The sequence below is a fragment of the Sceloporus occidentalis genome, unplaced genomic scaffold (genome assembly GCF_023333645.1).
Source record: "Sceloporus occidentalis isolate IW3139 unplaced genomic scaffold, rSceOcc1.0.p SCAF_36, whole genome shotgun sequence".
Taxonomy (NCBI): domain Eukaryota; kingdom Metazoa; phylum Chordata; class Lepidosauria; order Squamata; family Phrynosomatidae; genus Sceloporus; species Sceloporus occidentalis.
In genome coordinates this window covers 10,501,142-10,526,918 of record NW_028317016.1, presented here as the reverse complement: position 1 = coordinate 10,526,918, position 25,777 = coordinate 10,501,142, and the positions used below count along the sequence as shown (strand labels likewise).

The following is a 25,777-nucleotide window of genomic DNA, read 5'->3' as shown; positions in this document are numbered from 1 at the left end:
ATAGCCTTTACATAGCAGGATGCCATTTTAACATAGCACATACATCTTTTATGGTATTCATATTACTGGAATAAGACCTTTCCTTGGGCAGATTACAATTTGGATTTTCAGTCGTCCTCAATGCATTTTTATCTAAAGTTCCTATTTTAGGTAGTTGGCTAATAAGCACAGTTCATTAGATGACAATTACTCAAACCTACCAAAAAAAGTAACTCCAATTAAACCAAGAGTATACAATCACATCCATTGAAAGACTCTACAGGTGTATGGATTTTCGTATATACAATTTATGGGGGCTTTTTGTAGATATTCTTTTTAATATACCTCCCCATTTACATTCCATGGTTTGGTTTATTATTTTACACAATGTTTAAATATCCAGGCCACACAATTTCCTGCAAGCCCCCGTTTGGTCTGCATAGAGAGCAACAAGTCATTGTGTTACCCGTCAATGACATAGGCGGCCAAGACTACTAGCAGCACAGTTGGTGCTAATAAATACTACATCTCGAATAGCCCCTCGCTACTACCTTATCCACATGGGATATTTCATAGCATGCAGCATTTCATGATGATCACTTCCCTTTAACTGATCAGCCACATGACTTTCACCAACCCCACATATCTGGTATTCTAATGTGTAGATTCTCACATAGCCTTACCTGCTACTACATGATTTCTCTGTCTGAGATAATAAATAACTTTGGATGTCTCTTGCAAACTGCAAAAGCCAATACACGGTTTCAATTATCTGTCCCAACGTTCTGATCAGGTAACTTCAATTTCCCAATACTGAAATCTTTTGTAAGTGAATTTTTGTAAGGTCCTTCACATTTTTCTTTTTAATGACCCCTCGTTTGCTTTTAGGATCAGACATAAAGCTGCAGTCTTATAACATTCGTTTACCAAACATCTGAATAAAAACATCACTGCTGTATTTGTAGTCCTGCCAAAGATCAACATCCATGGTGCCACCATGTCGTAGGCTACACTTGTGTTCTCACAAAGAGTTACTGAACAACAGCTGCCAGTAAAAAAGTTTACTATGGTCTTTGTTTAATTTCCCTGTTTAGTTTTTTGTTTTTTTATAACATGCTTTTCATTTTATACACCTCAGTGAACTGTAAAACAGCCAAAATTCCATTGATCCAGTGTTCAGCTCAATTTTGTTATATTTCATTCTGAGAGTTCAGAGCATCCTCTATGGAGCTAGGAGCCTTGGATTTAATTGTCCCGTTTCCAAAACTCACAGTCTTTCTGCATGATGCCATCTGCAAGAGGTCATCACTCTCCGAGAGCACTTGATGGAACTCTTTCTAGGCCTTTTTCATCTCCCATTCCTCGAATTCAAACACACATGATATACATTAACATAGGAGGATGGATATCAACAACCATAAATCTCTAAATATCCACAAGACCTGGTACCCAGTTAATAGACAAGTATTAGCCAAGAGGGCATAGTAAAACGTTTCATAATCCCAGTAGCTAGGGAATTTCTCTTGAACGACCTCCTCAGATAAAAACATTGAAAGCTACGCTTTGGCGGTACCTGTATAAAAAATAATGTCTACCTGGAGGTAGAATGATCTCTCCTTTTATTCTTCAACACTCAGACTATTGCCTCCGTTGAAGAGTTTTATATAGTTACCTTAGCCTTTTGCAGCACTCTGCCTTTGTTCGTTGTCCTAATCGATGGGGTTCTACGTCTCATTTCAGCTGCACTGTTGACAGGAACTGGGCGTTCAGCTTCTTGCTGGGTTTTAGGTGCCTTTATATAAAAAATAAAATAAAAACCAGGATGGTTTTATATTTGGGAATAGAATTTAACTGATGTACACACACACACACACACACACACACACACACAGTGCCGGCCTAGTGCACAGATCTATGTGGGGCCCCTCCTCTGTGGTGGACTGGATGGGTGCAGATCTTCTTGGAGGAACAAAGCCAGTTGGGGAGATTGTCGATGTGCAGTGTATGCATGTCTGTTAGTGTCGAGTGTCTGTGTGTTAATGCTGAGTGTCTAGTTACGTTGGTATGAGCGTGCATGCGAGTGTGCGGGCACCGGAAGCGCTGACAATTTGGCGGATGTTCCCATCATATTATGTCCGCGGCGATGCGGATAAAGATAAATTGAAGATAGAAGAGAAGGTTGAAGAGAAGCGGCCGGCAGAGAAGGTAGGGAAACATTTAGGGACCGTGAGCATAAATGAGAATGAGAAAGTTAATTTTGTTCCTGAATTAAAAATGCCCCTGAATTTTTGGCTAAAACGAATGGGCAGGGAACATTATCTGCTGCCGAAAACGAACTGGCTCATTTGCACATGCCTAAAATACATACATACATAACACAATTTTAATTTAAAAATTGTACATATTATGAACTGACTGCTTCTAGCCACTAGATGGAGCACTAGACCAGGAGAATACTTACTGGGCTTTCTGTCTTCCCAGTCACTGATAACCCAAGGGAGGGCGCCCCTGCCAAAGACTTCTTAAGGTTCTCCTTAACTTCCGTCAGCTGCAGTTCCAACTCCACCCGGCACTTCTCATTGTTTTTACACTGTTCTTCTAGCCCAGCCAGTTTGGCTTCCAGTTGCTGCTGTTGCTTACCTGAGCATCAAAAGCACTGCATATTAGATCCCATAACAGAATGAATGATTTCTACAGCGTATAATGTCACAGGATATTTCTTAAAATAGTATCACAGTTATAATAGATGTTTAACTATTATATACATACATAAGCTATCATATACATACACCGAACAGCCATAACATTATGACGACCTGCTTAATATTTTGTAGGGCTCCCTTTTGCCTCTAAAACAGCCCTGACCTTTCGAGGCATGGACTCCACTAGACCTCTGAAGGTGTGCTGTGTTATCTGTCACCAAGACGTTAGCAGTAGATCCTTTAAGTTCTGTAAATTGCGAGGTGGGGCCTCCATGCATCGGACTTGTTTGTCCAGCGCATCCCACAGATGCTCGATTGGATTGAGATCTGGGGAATTTGGAGTCAACACATTCAACTCGTCAAACCATTCTCAAACTATTTTTGCTTTGTGGTAGGGTGTAATATCCTGCTGAAAGAGGTCAATGCCATCAGGGAATAATGTGTCCATGAAAGGGTGTACATGGTCTGCAACAATGCTTAGGTAGGTGGTGCATGTTAAAGTGACATCCACATGAATGGCAGGACCCAAGGTTTCCCACCAGAACATTACGTGAAGCATCACACTGCCTCCATCGGCTTCCCAAAGTGCATCCTGGTGCCATGTGTTTGGGTACGTGTGCGCCCCTCACCTGGAGACCATCCACGTGATGTAAAAGAAAACGTGATTCAGACGTGGCAACCTTCTTCCATTGCTCCATGGTCCAGTTCTTATGCCCACGTGCCCTTTGTAGGCGCTTTCGGCAGTTTTGACACCTTACTATTGGAACCAGCATTAACTTTTTCAGCAATTTGAGCTACAGTAGCTCGCCTGTTGGATGTGACCACACAGGCCAGCCATCACCCTCCACATGTATCAATAAGCCTTGGCCGCTCATGACCTTGTTGCTGGTTCACTGCTTTTCCTACCTTGGACCACTGCAGACCGGGAACACCTCATAAGAGTTGCTGTTTCGGAGATGCTCTAATCCAGTCATCTAGCCATCGCAATTTGGCTATTGTCAAAGTCGCTCAGATCCTTGCACATCAATTTTGAGGATGAGATGTTCACTTGCTGCCCAATATATCCCACCCACTGGCAGGTGTCATGATAAGATTATCAGTGTTATTCACTTCACCTGTCTGTAGTCATATTATTGTAGCCCATCGGTGTATATGTTCCATACTATTTGTATTCCATCTACATTATGTTTAGTAGGGCAGGGCTGATATGGCCTTATTTGCAGTTCATTTACCAACCTGTACTGCTCTTAAGGGTTTCCTTGAGCTCCCGTCTCTCCTTCCTTAGTGCTATCAGTTTATTTCGAATGGCTTCCTTTTCTTTTTCTAGCCGCTCCTTCTCAACGATAAACTTTCGGGCATCCTCCTCAGCTCTGTTTTTACCATATTTATACTGGTTGGCATCTGAAACCATAATAATTCACATTTAACACAAATGTTGATGATTTGATCCATAAAAGTAAGACATTGTGTATGGTTTGCCCCCCTTCTATTTAGTGGATAACGCATGTTTAGGAGAAAATCCTATGTGAAAAGGTGCCCTTACGGGGCTCTCCTCTTGCGGAACTTTGGGTATGATACCGGTATTTGTAGTGTACTTTTTTCCAAAATAGTTTGAAGAGCCACATATTTAACTTGCTCTTAAATCCCAAACATGTGCCATTGTGGTACAGGTTTGAATCAATATTTAAATGTTCACAGTTGTAGACTTTTGGGCCAACCGTTCTTATAGCAGACACTTACTAGATGCATGGCGTTTTACTTTAACCTCAGGATCCACACGCCGTGACTTCTCACTGCAGGAGGAAGCGTGACGCTTCACCTGAGCTCCTCCAGGGGTTCGTATGGGGTCTTCCACCTTGGACAACAAAACATATGACGACATTTAATGACTAGATCACCTTCCCAATAGCTAGTCTTTAGTCAGACGTTCTACAGGTTTTTAACACAGTAATCAGATTTATCGTGTACATGAAAAGGTTGTGAAAACATACAAAAATTGTGAAAAGGTAGATAAAGTCTGTCCTCACATTCTCATTATAGACTTTCACTTAAGTTGGCTATCCAACAAAAAACGTTAATTAGGCAAAAGGGACATATGTAGTACTGTTAACTAATCTTACAATAACATGCAATGTATTAAATTATGTGTCAGTAAATCTGGATACATCAGTATCATTCTCTTATGCAGCATAGACTGCACCCAAACCTCTCACTTCTTAGAATCTAGAAGTTGAATTTCCACTAAAATGATGCTGGAAGCCTGTGAGAGAAAACGACCAGCTACTGTACCTTCTCGTAGGCAACATCATCGTAAAGCCTTGAGTCGCTGCTACTGCTTTGAGAAGAGGTTGCCCATCTGGAAAGAGGAAAATATTAAGTATGTTAACTTCATGGAGAGGATGCTGTGAGGCCATAATTTTATCCTTAACCATTCGTGTGCCTAGAGGTAGCCAGGCAGAGGCATATTTTGGCCTTGGTTGACAAGACCTATGGCGGCAACCCCTCTGCCGCCAAACCAGGAGCAGCTCTACGGGCGATCAAGCTCCCTGGCTCGCCTATGCTCAATGGGCAGATACAAGCCACCATAACACGTTGTTCCATGGTGCCTCTCATCCCAGGTGGAAAGCTGGGATATGACATTATGTCTAAGCATTTGGTAGTATGGATGCCTGTTGAGGAGGGGGTGCTGCCCTGGATCAGGCCCAGGATAGCACTGAAGAGCAACTGTTCACTGTAGCAGGGTGTCCCCCAGGCATATCTCTTATACAGTTGGCATTAATAAACCATATTAGCACATAGCACATATAAGTTATCCTGTTGGCATAGATAAACCATTATATACATAAATCGTGTTTTGTTATCACATACACAATGTAAAAGCCCAAAAGTTTCAACGCAAGTGAACAATGTGTTCCCAAGCTGCATGCGTGTGCTTGCTTGGATAGTACAGCCACATCCAGGGGTAGGCACCAACACTGCTCATGGTGGACAATTTAATGATGTTCTATAGACCTTAAAAAACCTTGCCACAGACACTGGTGTCCTTGTAGAGACACTTTGCCTATCCCTCCCAACATCTAAAAAGCAGTGCAGTTCTAAGCACCTTATACAGCCATACTCTTTACTGGTACTTACAGGAATGAATGACGCACGGCCGTGACAATGTTTGCTATTGTTTCTACATCAATGTAATCATAATGTAAGGCCTCTGGCTTTGTTTTGGAACCAGTCTGAGCCAAAAGGAGCCCCAGCCACCGTCCCATCTCTTCTGAAGAGCTGGCCTGTCAGGGAGCAAAAAAAGGAGGTAATTTAAGAGTCACAGAAGAGAATTTAGAAGTAAATCAGTAAAAAGTTTGTACATACATAAGTCAGCAACATAATATATATTTTCAGTTGCCGATATATTCAACATTGCGATCGTTAAATATATAATTCTGTATATTTACTGCGAATTCAATAGTTTTTAGACTAATTTATTTTCCTGATCTATAATAGCACCGATTCTTGACCCTGAACAGCATAACTATTATTTGGCTGCAAAACAAAGAAGCCGGGCCTCCTTTGCATTGAGTTACAGTCACAGTGCATTTATATAATGTATGTATCTATTATCACTACTAATTAATAACGCCATAAGGATACTTGCCTCTAGAACAGAGACATCCTGATTCTGACGCAGAATCCGGAAGGCAAATGGGTGCTGAGGCCCGAGACCTGGCGACACTTCACAGCCTCTCAGCGCAATAGAATTGACATGAGTGCGTAGATCGTTACGGTCCTTGTGGAAATACAGCGTGTGGCCCTTTAATCGACACCACCGCTCCTTCCAACACTGATTTACAAGCACATTCAGGTAACCTGGCAAACAGCAATGGCAGAGAAAAGACAAGAGGGAGTCAGGTTTACATATTGAAATCTGACCCAACATGCCACTGGTTTCATTATACTATGGGCATTTGGGGCACACTCAATTCTCCAATTCTATCCAGAGATTTGTCCTAACTGGAAGAAGTGGTCATCTTCCTGCCAGTAAATATCATGAAACGACAGGCAAAATGTACAAGTGTGCTACTTAAATGTAAATGAGGCTTTTTAGTCTATTGGGCAGCATTTTGTATGTGCTGGAGATATATTTTTTTGTTGGATGGCAGGTCTATCTTTACCGATCCCCCACCCAACAATTTCTTCTTCTGATAAACCAGATATTGTCTTTTGATAACCCTGTTTGGGATAGTAAAACATATCTGTTTAAATTTAGGATCACCGTGCGGCATCACCTGCATCATTTTGCAATACAGTATTTATAGTTCCTACCACAGCAAGGGACATCTTCCTCAGTGGATGATGTCTGATGTTCCTCTGCTGCCTGTTTCTTTTTAGAGAAGCTGATAATTCTAGTAATCTTCTTCCCAGCAGCCCGGCTCATGGTTCCTTTCAGCTCTGCCAGCCCGCTCCTTCGACACTTCCCTGGTGAAAACATTCAACCTTTATTACTCACATATTTCTAAGAGATGTGCAAGATGTATCCCAAGGCAAAGAGAGGATGCAAAGAAACGGCATAAGAGTGTGTTGGCAAGACAAAATCCATTCACACGTTTAATCAAAAAGATGATGGAAAGGTTCTCAGGAGGGGTCTATACATTAATAATCAAGATGGCCCGAGAATGGATTGGTATTCAATGTCCATTTTATAGTTAGGACATTTTTGAAGACAATTACCCAAGCACATTCATCTTTGCAACAACGTTTGGCTATTTTTTCTGAAACTAAGGCAAGTGTGGTAAAACAAAATTGAGTTATGAAAATATTTAATACCAGTATAACCAATAATGATAACCTAGAGGGACTCCAGTTTATAACAGGCTTATTCAGGTGTGATATAGACTTACAATGATTGTAAGAAAAATCATATAATACGATACGATTCAGGACACGAACACTAGAATTTATTTATGGGAGTTTGAGGAAACTCACCTGTCTCTCTGTTCTCCTTCCCACTGCTGGGAGAGCTGTTATCTCCATTTGCCGCGCTGTCCGAGTCCGATGTCTTATCATGGGACAGTCTCTGCGGAACATAAATAAGATAGGACTGTGAATGTGGACTGCAGCGACGACATCAGTAAACACCGAATTTATCAAGCTTAGAAACTATTTGCTAATAAATGTTTAAAGACACATTATCGTCTAGTCACGCAATTTATTCTTTGTAGTTCTTTGATGAAAATGAACGTTTAACTTCTTTCTTGGCCATATCCTGCCTGTGAAAATACACCTGTTTTTTTTTTTTAACTGCAGTTTTTACAAAATGAATCAAATGATCTTGTAATGCATTATGAAAGTAGCAAGGGAGAAATATACAAAATGACCATAATCTTAATTTTTCTTCCTGGGTACACATATCGGCCTATGATTTTTTTAATCCCTTTTAACGGAAATCTTATTGCTCACCTTGTCCAGCTCTAGCTTGTGTCCCAGTGCTGGGGAGGCTGGGGAATTTACATTGCTTGTGTTGGTAGCCTCCTTGATGACCTGTAGAAAGAACAAATCATATTAGTTTGTTTGGTTTAAGAAAAAACAAACAAAAAAGACCCGCTATTTTAGCTGCTTCCACTTGTCCATCATCCCTATGAGGTCACTTAATAGCAAAAAAAAACCCCTGTAGGCTTGATTTCCATGGACTTCAAGTTGAAATGTAACTATGCTGCAACAAACAGCTTAGATGACTTTGTCAAAGGTTTAACTCATATTTAGCTTCACTCACCAACACAGTAAACCAGACATGAAAGCCAACAGAGTTCTGGTCTCTAGGAATCATCATAGGTCATACCAATGGTTAGTGTTACAATTCTTCCAAATGGGGCGCACATACAATTTGGAAGAATTGTATAGATTATTAAGTGTTGGAGGAACGCTTATTTGGGTGCTGCTGCCTAATTAGGGAAAGTTATTTATTCATTTACACTAGTGGTGTGCGTTTTCTTTTCTTGTATCAATGGTTAGTGTTAGACTTCAGCTGGTCCAACTTTTTTCAATAACTTTGGACTTAGTTGATACTTTGAACCCCTTCCGCACCCATCATGGAAGCATCATACTTAAATTATGTCTTCAATATGTGTATTATACACATGTATTGAGGTCTCAGATGAACACCTCGTTATAAATGCCCAAATAATTACATGTAGGTAAGAGCTATGTTGCTTTGCCGAGCCTAACAAAAAAAATTAAAGACTGTTAAAAATATTGCAAACAAAAAGGGAAAAAAAAATAAAAAAAATAAATAAAAAGAATTCTAGGTCTAGTTCGAAAAAGAAGACACATGCAAAAAGCATAAGAAATAGGTGTTCTTAAATAACGGATCTGATCATATATAACTAAAGGCAATAGTTGCTGAAAATCAGCTCTAAATTTGGCACGGCACCATACAGAGGAAGCAATTTCTAAATCAGGATTTTTTCAAATTGATGTTATCCTTTTGTTTTCTGTTCATTCTTAACTCTTTGACCTTCCTGTTAGTATACCGTGTTGTTTTTCGATCTGGTAAAGTAATTAATGGCTTGGTGCATTGTACGTGTGCTTAGAATTTTGTTGACAGCCTTTTCCGGAGCTGGATGTCCAGTTAGCTAGTATAAGAAGGGCCACCAATATGGCAGATCAAAGCCAGTTTGATATCTTGCAGCCACAATCTTTGTATTAACCTGAATGCATAACCAGATGCAGGCCTTGCAAAATAAATTCACTAGGCGTGAATGGATGGATGGTCAATATAACACTCTGGGTAGCCATTACAGCTTCTTCATCTATAAAACGTCATTTTCGAAACAGTCAACAATGGCACTTATTGTGACCATTACAGTTCTTCCACTGGCTTGGCCTAAAGGTAGCATAGCTCCATAAAACCCATGGAGCGTGTATTTATATCAAGTCCTCACCCTCAGCCATTCCTCTGCCTGTTCCCGACTCTGTACAGCCAAAACCAACATCTCTGCACTGGGGAGGCAGAAACGCAGCTCGTGCTTCTTCCGGCGGCCATCCTTGGGCACATAAGACACACCACAAAGCTGTAACGGTATTTCCAGATGAGGATGCTGGTCCTTGGAGCTCTTGTAACACTGGAGAAGATAAATACAAGTGGATATAGGAATAATCATAATACAGACAGACAAATATAGAAATCCAACCAGAGAGTATGCACAACGTAGCTAGTATAGAAGGTTCATCGAAAGATTAAAAGCACATTGAGAGTACATTAAATCTCATACTATTGCAAATGAAAGGATGGTCCCTTTAGAGATATGTTAAATGACAGCTTCAGAGGTTTAGAATATTGTTAACCTTTTTGGTTTACCATTACTTGCAATTAGTTATAAAATATCGAAGCCTTTTTTTTTTTTTTTTTTTTTTTAAGAATGTTAACATGACAATCATTCAAGATGTACTGCAATAAGCAACATCAAACAATGTGATTATTGACCCATGTGTTCGTAAAGTACTCTTGTAAACCAGTTAGGGCTAGCTCATATTCATCCTGTGTGAGATGGAACGGGCTAAGGGTTAAAGCTTAGAAGACTTCCAGGGTATGCTCATAAATCTGACCACTTCTGATCACATTGATGGAAATATTAAAATGCTGCACACAGTTTCCATCCCTTTGGCCCCACAAGTACGGAATCAGGAAATCCTATCTGGCAAATGCTATATTTTGATTATGTGGGGGTGTTCTGCAAGAAAAAAAAAAAAATTCAACTTCCTTCCCTTTTCACTTTATCTCTTATTTTAACTTTGTGATTTATTGTAAAAGCTACATGTTGCTCAACAATCTAACTCTCAAAGGGAAAATATCCTCTTAGTTCAGGATGCATCTTTTCTGTGTACAATATATTCCAATTTGCAGAACGTAAAATTACTTTACATGTGAATGGAGACCAACCGGCAATTACAACTTCTCTAAACTACAACTCCCACGATCCTCAGATTGCACTTGGTTGGCCAGAGTCTTAAGATGATCATGTGAGTTTCCATTGGCATCAGCTGGAGACCCCCCCCCCCACTAGCTAGCCCAGTTTGGAGCGGATACACCACAACTGAAAGCTTACCAGCAGTTTGTTATCCTTGATGAGTGTGAGCTGTTTGGCCCACTGTCCGAAGCGTTTCTTGCGCAAGAGAAAAGCACAGATCCTGCTGTCCCGAACTAGGTGGAGAGAAGCCTCTTGTGAAGGCCACTGATGCATCTGGCGCTGGGCTTTACCTTCCTCATCCTCCTCGTCGTAGGACTCGTACGAGCTACTCAGACCATCAGATTCGTTATCTGTTCACACACAGAGAGGTGTTAGATACATAAATATAGAACATGGACCTTGTAATTATAACGATCTAGCAACTCTTACGACAAGTATGATGATCCACTATAAATGGTATAAGTAGTTTTAATCACATTAAGAACACAGGAATGTTTAAGAAAGTTTAGTTTCCATGGTAATCTACAGCCCATTTTTTTCACATGACAATTGAGCGCTTCTGTCAAAAAATGAGAATGTTTGATTAAAGAATGATATTCAACACTATTAGGAATGCTTTTTCTAATGCCGTATTTAGGTTGCGATGGAAGTTATTGCAATGATATAGTAGAGAAGGTTTGGGGGTTTCCAAAATACAGTAGTTGGGGTGCGAGTCAAAGAATGACCCCTAAAACCTCAGTGATCACAGTAAATGTAGGACTCTCAGAAAGCACACCCGCTAAGCCCACCAACAAGAAGTGTGGTACTACAGAGTGCCAATGTGTTTTATTTGGTACGTACAGGAATTCTTCTGTTCCCCATTTATATGAGTTAGTGGATAATTATTATCGGCTTCTTCGTAATATCCATCTTCTATGGAATTTGGGGGGCTGGAGCTATCTGTTGAAACACAGAACGTTATCAGAGGCATTGAGAAGTAAAAATGAGGGCAAAATATTTATGGGGTCAGTTTCCAAGTTTACTTACTGCGAGATGTGATGTACTCTGTGGACTTCCCAGGTCCCAGTGGAACGGCCTCCTCGTAGTAATCTTCAGGTGGTGGGGTTGTCGGCAAGGGAGGTGGTGGAGCAGAGGGGGGTGGTGGCGGCTGACATGATGGGCTCTCATTAGCTTCTCTGTAGTCATCCTGCATGTCTCGCAAATCCTGCAGGTCACAGTCTGCATAGAACAAAGCCAGCTGACTCCACTAATCCCAGCAGGTTGAGTCATACAACGTTACATATAAAAAAACCCTACAAAAACCCAGACAGCTCCTACACTTCTTCTACACACAACTATATACAAAGAACAAAGCTTGCCTGCACACACATAGCTTCTCGGAAATAAGACATGCAATATATTTCATGTTAAGCTAAAGACAAAAAAACAGGATTGATACAAAGAATTAAAAAGAATGAGTCGCTAAAACACATATTACGTCAACAGCTATTACTAAAGACTGAAAAGGCAAATTATCTCAAGAACCGGCCTGTAAAAAAAAGTCCTTTGTGCGGAGATGCCATAGGGTTTAGTCAACAAAGAATAAGCAGGAGAGCTGAACGTTTCAGACATCACACCAGCCCTGAATCAGTGAGACTCTGTATGCAATGTTTGCAACGTAGAAATATACTTTGAAGTCTATTCATGCCATGCAGCACTTGTTTAATAACTAGTCGGTACAGATATATATGACATGGAAACATACCAAACTCCTCAAAGAGAGATTCCACGAAACTGGTGCCATTGTGATATGTGGCTGTGTTCATATATTGAAAGTCCAGCTCATCTCCTAGACAAAATCAGTAAAACGAAATCAAGACCAAAGAATGATGAAGCTCAATGTGAAAACCAGACACTTGCCGCATAAAGATAAAATGTCCACTAGGGGGCAGTATTTCAACAGTTTCAAAAAAACGTCCAGTTTTATACATTTCATTACTACAGCAAGTCATTTTTAGAACATGTTGGTTTTGGGAAAAGTGCCTTTAAGCATAAAACTCACCAGACTAAAAGAATATTCATATTTGATACATAACCACCTACACTGAGGCAGGCACACATACTGCCATCAATAGGTTGACCACTTTGATGCATCAGGTTTATACATAAGATCACTATATTAAAGTGGTTTATCAATTCTTTGTGTTTATGGAAATGTATTTTGAAGCATTATTACTGCATTACAACACTGTACCATAACAGACAAGGGCAGACTAGAAAGACAAATACTGTAATACATTGGAATAAAAGAAAGATCAATATTTTCGCAAGGGCAACAAATGTATACTGTTCACCACCTCTGTCAGAACATGTGTAGCATTAGTGGTTGTGATGTAATTTGATATATTTAAAAACATTTCTGTACCAGGGGGAGGCTGCAGTTGGCGCAGGATGCTACACACTGCACTTTGCTTCTCTCGAGTGGTTGCGCTCAGGAACTCATGGTCTAGAAGTTTCAGAAGAACATTCAGTTCAGGCAGCAGCTGATCTAGAACTGGGAGAAAAAAGAAATGCATATTAGGCAGATAACCCAAGACAGTAAATAGAACAAAGTCCATTGGACAATATTTAGCCATAAAAAAATAAAAACAAGCAAACAAATCAGTGAGCTCGTATAACTTGATATTTAGAAGACTGGAGTCAGGCGAGTGTTAGTAGGGGTGACAGGCCCAAGTACAAGCATTTTTTTAATCAATTATATATCGAGACAGATGTGGGAGTTCTGAAAATGATCCCTACATACAAATATGTAACGGACAGTTATGATGTAAACTACCGCACCGAAAATAACCGAGGGCAGCGAGTGAAACGCTGAGTGAGATAGGAGGAGCATTAATAGAAATGCGGGAGAAACTGGAACTCAAGTAATAACTTGAAGCAATAAGGTTAAGCAAACGAACAGGCTCTTTTCTAAATGGTTGCGGTTGGCCTGGGGTGGATATAAAGCCAATGGAATGTTTGAAATGTGAAGAGATCGTTAAGTGGTCTATAAGGCGATATACCCAGTGGGGTGAGCCGAGCCAGAGACGCCTGGCACCTTATCTCAGCTTCCCAATGGGGAATGTATGGCGATGTATGACTAATAACATAACGAGGAGGCTGCGTACAATCACTCCAGGTATGGGGAGGTGAGTCAGGGATGTCTATCAGTAAAATGTTATGGGCCCCTAATTCCACAGCAGTGATGTTAACACAAAAAGTTTCAACAAAGGGATAAAAGGATCGGTGGCTTACATTATGCCATGGTGACCTTTAACCTCTTTAAATTTGAGAACCATTGCGCAGGTTGGTTTACAAGATTCTCCTTGGCGCTTAGAACCAACCAACCTCTCTGTCCTGCTACACGTTGACAGCCTCTAGATCTCTATTTTATATCGAGTGCATCTTATGTGCCATTGTCTTTTAAAGCCCTCAGACGCACAGTCACCAATGCACAAAACAGACTGAACGTTGTATTTATTATTTACAGGTTTCATATTCCGGACATTTTTAATACTATAAACTGGCATTGATATGGCCCATTATATAGGCCAGAACCTCCTTTTTCCAACGGGCCTATTAACCGTACAACAATTTGAAGAAGTGTAACTTGTAACGTGGATGGGGGAATCACAAGAGGTTAGGTGTGACTTTTATAGTCTTATGTCAATGTTCTATTGAAGTATAAGGATTAATTTAAGTTTATCAGAAGCGACAGTTGCAGACATACTACCAACTCCTCACTAAAATGTACGTCCTTGCCTTTGTAACTTCAGAGGATAAGAATTTGGTTGAAATACAACTCCCTACATTTTCAGCTAGTTCAGGAACAGCTGTGAGTGAGGCAGTTTGTAACCATTACTGGGAGACATATGGTGTAAAGGCTGTGGGTCCCGATTTAGAGTGACACTTTAATGTATAGTAGCTGGGTGTCCCCATTAGTTGATCATTTTTGTCCCCTTCGGTTTCATAAAAATCCCTACTATACATTAGTAACATTTCCCCCATATCCCAGCTCCTTCACTTGTAGGTGATGTGATGTGTAGGATTTGTAGTATGTTCACTGTATTAAATGCCAACCAGCTCCCACAGGTGGTCTAACAAGACCACCGTGTATATGCTATCCCATTTAAAGATTCATAAAAGAACTTTCCTGACACAGATTGGCTGGCAAGAGTGGCATGCAAATTGGACTGTCGAGCACTCTGTGCGCTGCAGCTTCTCCTAAGAGTGCTTTATTATTTATTTTTTTCTACAGTTAAAATTATGAAAGTACTAGAATACTCACTCTTTGTCATTAGGACTGAAAAACACCACTCATCTTATATTCAAGGTTATTTTATAATCCGACCTCAAAAAGAGGTCTGACTATAAGACTGAGATCCAGATCCCCCGCAGCACAGCAGGTGACCTGGATCCTCCTCATCTCCCCTTCCAGTTATGCATATCTGACACCAGACTTGCCTCCCGTGCTCCAGACTCCCTGGTGTCTAGCGGGGGCAGCCGGTAGACGATGCACTCAGACAACGTCCCCTGCTGCCCCGTGCTTCCGCTGGGGCTTCTACTATGGAGCTCTGGAAGGTCACGCCGGCACACCGCCATGAAGCACCACCACCAGAAGCACGGGGTAGCAACGGATGTTGTCTGCGTGCATCGTACAGACGTCTACCGGTTGCCCCCACTAGACACCAGGGAGTCTAGTGTCAGATGTGCATAACTGGGGGGCAGATTGGCAAATAAAAACAAGAAATGAATTTCTCAATCATAGTTTTATTAAATATGAAAAAAAGAGTTTACATGCAAATTAATATTTACTTGTAAAACTTTTCTCCTATAGGGTAGTCTTATATTCAGGCTTTTTTCCCTAAATTAATATTTTATTTTATTTTTGGGGGGGGGGGGTGTTATCTTACAATAAAGTAGATACGGTATATACATATATGCTCCTGTACAATATAGATTATTTCCACTAAGCTAGTTTTCAGCTGCCAGGAATAAATCATATGATGTTCTTATGAGAAAGCAAAGACAAAACCCATTGTCATTGAGCAGGGGTCTCCAAACTGTGCCCCCAAACTGTTGCATTATTGCAGATGTAGTTCTACTTTTTCAGCTCAGACGCTGGTTGAGGAGTGTGGGAGATGTAGTCCTGCATGGACTGGATGGCCCAGCTGGATGGCCGCAGCTTGGAGACCCCAGTATTATAGCTAAGAGCGGTGAACATAGCAAACTGATGGCTGGTTACAAGGTCTACTGCGCAAAAACATTAGAGAAGAGTACACATAATAAACATCAACACAGACACTGTGTAAATAAAAAAAAAAAATTCACAGAAAACTCTTCAGGACTACGGAAGCTATGCTTTTGATCAGATATCTGAGTTGAATATTGAAAACTCAATGAATTTGATTTGCCTCATCTAAACATGCCCCAAACGCTTTAAGAACAGCAGAAAGCTATATAATCAGTAAATGACAGATGGACAGGCAGAGGTAGATGGTTAATGCTGAAAACTCCCCGGGATCAGACCAGGCCTGACACACAATGCTGGGAAAACAGATTAAAAACAACGAAAATGTGAAAGTCAATAAACAAAGCAGGAGCCTGCAACGGGGCCAGGGCACCTGTAGATAGCACTGGGAGCCAGCCCCGCTTCCTTCCTAAACCCCGCCTCCTTTTTATTCCTCCTATCACAACTTCCTCCCTTATTTCTCATCATTGTCATTCATTTAATCTATTGATTTCACAGCCACCAGACATTTTCTATTCAGATATAGCCCACTCATTTCTCTATGCACCTCTCCATGCGTTTCCCCAAGCAGCAGTTGTCTCGGTTCTATTATGGAATCTATGGCATGTGTAATAATATTTGGATAAATGGTGCTGAATGTCTTATTTTCAGTATATAATAATTTAAGCAATTTGCAGAGATATCAGGTTCAGATGATGGCACTATTGAAGGAGACACATTGCAGAGGGGGGGGGGGTGAGAAAAATATTTCTAAACCATATACTGGCTCATAATAGTGCACTTAAGGTGGAACATACATATAGCATATGTATCTATCTATCTATGAACATAATGCTTATAGTTACCCTTTGACAAAGGCCCTGTTTGGCCAAAACATTGCTTTTTTGTTTTGCTTTCTCTGAATAAAGTAACCCAAGGATTGGAAGCTGTTTGGAGTGCTGGGATTCTTTTCTGTTTTCATGCATGTTTAAGTTCCCTTAATGTGTTAACCTCAACTACTTCTGCTGGGACGCCGTTCCATTCTAGCATTTCTCACAATTTAAAATACAATTCCCTCCTGTGCTTTGTTAAATTCTTTTACGTATTGAAAGTTTTCCATTGTATCCCACCAATCTTCTTTCCTCCAAACTATACATATTGAGATGCCTTAGCGTTTCCTGATAATTCATATCCTGCAAACTATTCACAGTTTTAGTAGCCTTTACCCCAATATAACCTTTATGTGATTTAGTGATGCTTAGTGTAATCAGACACAGTAGCCTCCACTATACAGTTTCATCAACTGGACATGAATCTGCTTGCAACATAAATCCCTGCACGCCACATATTCCTCAGTACAAATGTACTGGCTTCATTAAACCAAATGTGTTCACTTCATTTCAGATAAAGTTCAGGTACAGGTGAAGACCGATTCTAAACACCGCCATGAATCATCTTGAGTAAGCGACAAGCCTTTTACCCAGACGCTTCATTATTCTACTTCTGGATTCCTGGCTTCCTTTCCTACCCTTCATGAGCAGATCGGCAGCTGTGCCACTTCCTTAACACCTCATTCGAAGGCAGTGATTAGTGAAACATGTTGCATCCAGTTGCAACCTGATGTGGCCTCTGATGTTGGTCACAATAATCCAACATCAGTTATATATGAGAGCTCAATCTAATGAGCTTGTACCCAATTGACATTCTACATCATCAAAGGACACCTTTTCTAAGCTGGTGTGAAAACTCGGGGGCAACCTGCTACATTTGGTGCAATCAACAGCAGGCTGTATTTTCTTTCCTACAAAACAGTTCTTGATGAATATTACATAATTGCCTTTATACCAAATTTCAATATGACATCACTGCTTTACTAAAATATCCCAGATCCTAGCTAATGAATACAAATACAGTAGATTAAAAAAGTGAAGAACATGTACACCAGCACCAAGTCTAAAGAGCAGGCAGTGTGCCTGGAACACTTAGTATGATGAATGGCTGGAATATGCTGTGGCTACTGTGCTGGAACTAAATGCAGTCTCTAACCCCCCAAATTTACAAACCACTGCGCTTCCTGCAACCACCCCCTCTAAACACATCTATCTACGCAGTTCTTCTGTTTCCTTCCAGTTTACTGTGGCCAAGTGAAACACAGGCTGAAGTAAACTCAGCACTTTTCATCTGGGGGTTGGGTTCACAGAAATGACTCCACGTCTGGGCTCTGGCACAAGGACTGTCAGATTTATCAATGAACATGTTCCTCTTTCCAACAGGAAAAACAGATGCAACAAAAACAGAATTTTTATTGAGGAAAGGGGTCTGGGATAGACTAAACATTATCTGGTAAAGCACTGTGGGTGCTGTAGTCCACAGAAAAACAGGGCAATCAGAGTGTGTCCATCCTTGGCAACACGTGTACAAATTACAACACTATCATTTAACATTCAGTCATTCCCTAGCTTGACTATTTTGTGTGTGTGCATACATGAAAATGTGTCTGGGGACTCGCAGTGGCAATTGCCACTGTGGTTATATTGAATTCTTTTAAATCTCAAACTTTTAAAGAGTTAACAAAAATGAGCACAATATAACGTTTTATACTTTGCTGATCAAAGCAAAGTTCTGTTAGATAGAAGTTCCTCTCTAATTGCTCATGAATTCTTCTAGGCCTCACAGGACACTGATACGTATCTATTACTTGTACTAGAAAACACCTCTTACTTGGTGATTCACTGTTACAACACCAATGACTTCTTACCTCTCTCATCATTCAGCAGTCTCCTTCTCCGATTGGCTATTGGTTGTCTTTTTAAATCAAACTTGTTTTACGGCAAATGTAGGAATGTGGAGTGGTCTTTAGAGTGAGGTGGGTTTCTTGGCATATATATGCTTTGCAGAGAGCATAGTGTGTATCAAGCCAACAAAGCTGGGCTTGGAGGAAGCACCAGCTGTGCTCAGGCTGGTAGCATAAAACTCCATTCAAGGCCCATACATCACCATCCCATCCTATGGAATTAGATGAAACCAAATGCTTCAATGCAGACATGTATGCATTGTTGGTGTTAACATACAGACTAAACTGAGGAGAATCATAAAACCCACAAAAAAGTACTCCAATAACAGCAGTAACAGGCGTAAATATGCATTCTATACAAGAAAGCCATCTAGAATATCATTTTCTGGATTGCTTTTCAATTTAATTCCCAAGACTTTTGCTTTGACAACATCACAAGGAATGTTACTGAATCCTGCGCTCTTACTGGGAATAAATACAGATGAGGAGACGTACCAAGAGGTGAAAGGTTGAATAGGATATTCCAGTGGAAATCCCCTTTGTTATTCTTTGTAGCCTCACATTCAACATAATTATTCATTCTCCAGCTTTTCACCTTTTAGCAAACCTACTGTTGATTTGGAGATTGTAATGATATCCAGAAAAATCTGAACACACTCCAGATTGGGCAAGTATTTAGAAAATAAGACTAGAGCATTTCAGCAAGATCTACTTTTATATTAGGGTGTACTGCACAGTTCTTCTTTAATAATCATTCTGTCCTTCAAAGCTTACAGTTATTAAAATACATGGCTCAGACTTTCCTACTGAAAACATGGTAGGTGTTTAGGATACGTGAAAAGCTCTCATTTTTTAGAAGGACTGTTAGCGGTTCATAAATTAAGTATCCAGATTAGGATTTCTCCAAAAACACAAAATAGAGTAGGGTCAAATGTCCATCCAGCTGGGTTTTACGTGGACCTCTTTCGACAGGTAGGTATGGTGGCTAAGTACACAGAATATAAATCCATTCTTATTCATTATGGTAACAGAGGTTGTTGATGGTTACAAAAAACACAATTTTTTTTTTTACAGTTTTTACAGTTATGAGAGATTTGTCAATTGTTTAAGCCAAGAGTATGTCAACATCTTTACAGACAGAATAGCATTTGTGATGATTTCGGATGGAAACTGAAAATGAAGTGATGTGGCTGGTCTGTAACTTGAGAGGAAGTACCTTTGTCAGAGATAATGCCAGGAAAGAATACAGAGAGTGCATTGGAAAGAAGGAGATTAGAACAGTGGATTACACCTGCAATGCAAGATAAAGTCAAAGAGCGGACAGCTGTGAAAGAGATTACGTTCGTGTTCTCAATTTACTTGGGATAAGTATGTGTGCTTGTATGTAGCCTTCTTCCAGGGTTGTGAATTACGGACTGGAAGTCAATTCCTTTATAGCTACAAAAGCTACGCTAACCTGCATCACTGTTAACTATTAATGGCTGCTCCTCCCATTAGTGAACTATCATAACCTAAAACACCAGCCTTGTACCAAATAAAATCCCACAAAGACGAAACAGATGTGAGAGGAACTTCAAAACCTGAACTGTCACCCTGGCTGTGCTTCAAGCGTTGTGATAAAACACCACGCGCATGCTTAAAGGAAAGTCGTCACAAAAGAAAACACATCATGTATCATGTTTTTATAGGTCTTCCAGTGTACTGGTTATGTGCAGAAAGTCTGTGGCATGTTTGGTTTACTTTACATGTGCGTACGTTAACTTAGCTAACAACTACAACAAATGTGGCTGGGTTGGTAGAGTTTACCAAACGTCAATAGAGCCCAGCAAGCCAAATTAAAAATACACCTATAGCGATATTGACATATCTAGAACCGAGACAAGGTGTATAACTTTTTGATTCCTTACAATGTAAATTTGTGAATGCAAGGTCCACCGTGAGTATTGAAGTTTACCAACTACTATTCTTCTGTTTAAGAACTAAAGTAGCACCCCGTATGAGCAAGACAGCGGGCGTTGGTCATCACAGCACCGTAAATCTGCATTAAGATCATTACTGGCCCTACCGCTTAATGTTTTGCTTCTTGGCATCCTTAGAGACAGTATAGCCACCGTAGAAGGAAAGCAATGAGAACAAAGGCTGCTGTTAAAATGTAGAGCCTTTGAAAAGGTGTATGTATATCTATGTATATAATCCGTGTAAGAATAAACAATGTGGTATATCTATATTAGTAGCACAGCAGCAGAATCCATTTTAGGAGGCATGAGAGCACAGCAGTCATCCATTGGATTAAACATTTCCTGCTGGCTTGGAGTTCACTTGCTTTACTGCGGGATCGGATTACCCTGCAGGGAAAACAGACTTCCTTTGAAGTCTTTTGTTAGCAGACCATAAGATTAATAGTAACAGATAACCCAGCCCCAAAGCATAAAACAAAGAAGATGAAACAGCTCACAGACCTGCACCATAGGAAGCTGGGCAATGCCCCAGACCAGAACAGTAACTTGACTTAACACCATCATAGCAAGCACCAATAACGGCGCTTATAAAGAATTAGCGTGCCATACTTGGGGTGAGATAATTGATGGTTTGACAATATGGACAACTATTTACTTAACTCTATTAAAGCCAGAGGGGGGAAATTCCTTTCTTTTTTTTTTTTTTTTAAATTCAAAATTATCCTTAAAGTGAATATTTCTATTATATTTTGCATACTCAGCTATAAAAATGGATTTTCCTGCCCCCCCACATCAGTTTTCTATGCAGCGCGATGCATTTGGCTGAACGCATTCCATTGAACGTGAATTGCTTATTGCCAGCCAGCTCCAGCACTGCCTTGGCGTATGCTGCAGGTCGGGGACTATTACCGGGCCCGGACTGGGACAAAAAAATAGGCCCGGGCATTTAAGCCCAAGCAGCCCATTTTTATTTATTTATTTATTGTTAAAGCCCACCCTTCATGTACCATCTTTGCACTTACTCATTCACACAAATCATTAACACATTCATTAATGCAGTCTCACAAATCATTCAAGCAATTCATCCACACATGAATTCATTAATTGTCATACGCATTCACACAATTCATCCACACATTTATTCATTCTCATACGCATTCACACTACCCCCTCTCCCCATCTTATCTGCCCCTTCTCACTATGTTCCCCCTCTCACTATCTATCCCCTCTCCCCATTTCTCACTATCTAACCCCCCTCTGCCCCTTCTCACTGCACCCCCCTCCCTCACTCACCCTACTTACCTTGTTGCCGGAGCAAGCAGCAACTGCGGCCGGGCCCGCGGCAGGACCGGACTGACTGGGCCTTAACAAAAACTTTATTTAACATGGAGGATGTTAAATAAAGTTTAAAAAAAACCCAAAAAACAATGTTTTAATGGAAGCCCTGTGCGGCCGCAGACCCCTAAGGCCGGCCCTGGTGGGGGCTTCCCGGCCCCTTAGAGTGGCGGACCCGGACGCAGTTGCGGCGGGCTTAAGGGGCAGGTGCCCCTTATGCCCTGCGTTAATGCGGCCGTAGAGGCCGCATAGGCCCAGTCAGTTCGGTCCTGACTGGGCCTATTTTAAGGTAGGGGCCTGGAGCTGCAGCTCCATCAGCCCCTATATCATTCCGGCCCTGCTGCAGCCCGGCCCGATGGCCAGTCCGGGCCTGACTATTACCCCTGCTTTAAGCAGCCCATCAGTGGCAATAATCATTGGACCATGGAGGAAGGTATCTGGAGAGCTGCAGCTTCTCCTTCAGGCAAGTTTTTCTTTTTTTTTTTGAAGAATGCATGTTAAAAGTGGTCACAGTACGTTAATATGCATTCTTCTTTGGAGAGGCTGTCAGTGACAGCAAACTGCCCTTTAACAATAACTCAAACATAAGACACCCCGTGCAACGGCACAATAAAATATGGATCTTTCCGGTACCCTCTGTTTACCACACAGTTACCATGGTTACATGGCAGTATGCATAAGTCATATGCGCGCATTGTAAATACTCACAGGAAGCAGGCCAGCCTTAACTTCCTCCTCTAAACACACAAGAGGCACCTTCCTGTCTATTGGAACTCATAAGGTCATATTTATCAACAGAAATTGTGGGTCTACGTTTAACGTAGATTGCATATATGTGGGTTCACACGCCAGTCCAGAGCTTGCAACCACCAGGGAAACCAATGGGTTTAGAAATATGGACAACCGAAGTTGAGATAAAAATTAGTGCCACGAGGCCCTTAGACAGAAATGCATTCATAATACTGGGCAGAAGCATCTCGGTTACAGAGAAAAGCGAATGAATATTATCAGACCTCATTTCATTCAACTTAATCGTAGAGCGTCTGCAGTTGCTTATCTGATTAATGCTATCACTAATCTGGGAATGTTTTTTTACAGTCACATTAAATTATTAAAGGATGCCCGACTAAATAGTAATTTACTGCGTAATAAATATATAGGTTGATTTGGTATATTAACACCAATGCATTTAGACACTGTAAAATACAATAAAATAATTGAAGTACGGGCAATTACGTTTATGCTCATTAATCCGCCCAGTTAGGATGAAAAGTGCGCTTGGCAGCAAAATCAGAAAATTGAAGAACACTACCCGTTCATCAAAATATTTCTCCCTTGTTCACAGCCCATGTGAGCAAACAACATATAAAGCTAATCATTCTTGAAAAGAGAGGGGTAAAATGAGACACTTACAGAACAAAGGCTCCAGTCTTTTTCTACAACAGATTTGCCTTCTTACACGGTCACATTGTAGACCTCTGAGCTCATGCTTTTATTTTAGTATCAACTCAATTTGGCCATTATTGAAATCAGGAGGTCAATTAATTGCACCACTTACCCGCTAACCCTCAATGACCCCAAAACTACTCAAGAAGTCTGTAGAGGAGGAAATGGTGACCAGATCTAATCACAGCCTTGGAAGATCAGTATAGTAACTATGTGCTAAAGACTGTTCCGTCACTTAACTATAAGTTATAAATTCTGGACACAGTGAGAGTTCATCCTACTAGATGAATGAACCAACTACAAATACCAAACTAAAGCACACGTCAAAGAAAGCATATGGTAAAACCAGCATTTCCAAATTTGGTGAATTAGCACTTTTTTTAGAATCATACTCTAATCTAATGATGTGCTTGGATTCAGTTCTAGGGTGTTGGCATCTCATTTTGGATGCAATTGCTGTATTGGTGTTAATTCCACCTATTATCTTTGTAAAGGTTTATCATTGCTCTCTATGCAGTCACTAAAGGACAGGAGGTATGTTTAGGGTCCTGCCCATGCATTAATTAGTAGTCTACATCCATCTTAATTCTTAGATCGGGGTCTAGAAAAGCTGACATACTGCAGATTGCAGAAAGAAAAAACCTTTTACAAACACACAGTTGTGAAAATGACTGCATTTGATGATCTAATAAATGTTTCTAAACTCATTGTATATGTGATGATGTAGGCAACGTTTGCCAAAGAGAAAAAAAAAAAAAAAAGACCAACAAACAATGGGCATTAGCAATGCAGGTTTTGATCAACATGCCACTAAACTAAAACCAGGCTTCTTGATCACGGATGTCCCGCGCACACTAAGGCCTGATACATCATGAGGAGCACATTTCAGTCTTCTAGCTTTGGTGCATGAAAAGACAGAGGATCCTTGAAAGGAACTGGGCTGTCAACCTGACACGACTGCTGAAAACGAACAGTGTTCCTATAGAAGATAACACACATTCAATACTGATGCTTTGGGAGGCCCTGCACCTTCAAAGAATTTTTCTTGTGGGTAATAAAGTCATATCAGCTTGTGTGGCCAGCATATCTAAGGCAGCCAAACTAAAAATAAATAATGGAAGCTACAAGAAAGATCTGTGTAAGTTATGCTGAGCAGAGGGAAGGAGGGGGGGTTAATGAGTACTCAGATCTTTCTCCTCCAGGCACTGATAAGTGATATCCTTCTGAAAACATAAAGCCAATTGTCTCAAGCTTAGAGGTCATATTGTTGCCACAACTTTATTTCACAGTTTTGTGGGTGAGAGGAAGGCACTGCGAATGACAGAAACCGCCCTTCACAGCAGTTTAAGATTCTTATCATCCTGGGACCAAAACCACCTGCCCTGGACTAACAATGCCCTAGCATGCTGTTCCCATATCATTCAGGGTTATTGTGTGTCTAGGGGAAGTTTGGGAATTTCAGACAATCATGAGAGTGTCCCATACGATTGTAACAAAACATGCATTGTACAGCACTGCAGAATATGATGGTGCTATATAAATCTATTAGTGTATGTGCCAGTTATTGAAGTTACATGGCCAAAAATCTCTCGTTCTCCCTCTCTTCCCTACTTCCTCTGCTCACCTATTTATTTACGTAACCTCACCTTTGCTCTCTTCATGCCACCTCTATCTGTTCAACTTACCTACCTTCTCCAATCCTACACTATCCTCAGATCTCCTTTACTTACGTCACCTTACATGCCCTCTCCCGTCATTTTACTTTCCCTCTCCTCACCTAATCTTACCCTTCCTCATCTATCCTCACCTGGGGTGAACCTAAGATTGGTGTTGCTTGGGTGCAGTAGTTCTTTGACGCACCTCCGCCCCCCCTGTAAAACCTATGCACATACTTATATGCAAACTTGCTCTAACACCATACACTCACATATACACCTTCTCCAACACCATGAACTAACTATGCACACAAAAAACAAACCACATATATCAGAGGGAAGCTGGAGGGGGCATTGGATGGTATGGGTAAAAGGGGCAGGAGGTGGTAGAGAGGATAGAAGGGGAGATGGAAGAGCAGAGTGCCGCGTGCCTATATCTCAATCAAACACTTTATATTGGAGTGCAGCACTTGTATCAAGGTAAGTTAAGTTTATTAAAATGGGAGGGCATCACATGGAAGGAACTGCATATTTTCCCTCCCATCTTATGAACTAGCACCTTACAAAAGAATAAGCTTTAATATTAAAGTAACTTACATTGGAGCCAGATTCTATTGGCTTTTGGGGACGTGAAGGAGGCACCGCTTGTCTCTAGCACCCATCCTCTCTGGAAGTGCTGAAGCCGGCACACTAGCTAGGGGGGGC

General features: G+C 40.8%; 1 protein-coding gene across 1 annotated transcript; it reads right to left on the bottom strand.

The window, feature by feature from the left end:
* Positions 1-1,316: 1,316 nt before the first annotated feature.
* Positions 1,317-15,256, bottom strand: LOC149297933 (actin filament-associated protein 1-like 1). The gene is made up of 18 exons (XM_089488124.1): positions 15,115-15,256; positions 13,041-13,169; positions 12,381-12,464; positions 11,663-11,854; positions 11,477-11,575; positions 10,775-10,986; positions 9,611-9,790; positions 8,130-8,210; positions 7,656-7,746; positions 6,996-7,148; positions 6,328-6,539; positions 5,817-5,962; positions 4,971-5,037; positions 4,422-4,536; positions 3,918-4,082; positions 2,441-2,619; positions 1,652-1,771; positions 1,317-1,340 (listed from the first exon to the last, which is right to left on the bottom strand). The coding sequence occupies exons 1-18, from the start codon at positions 15,254-15,256 to the stop codon at positions 1,317-1,319; spliced, it is 2,391 nt and encodes a 796-aa protein (XP_089344250.1).
* Positions 15,257-25,777: the final 10,521 nt, after the last annotated feature.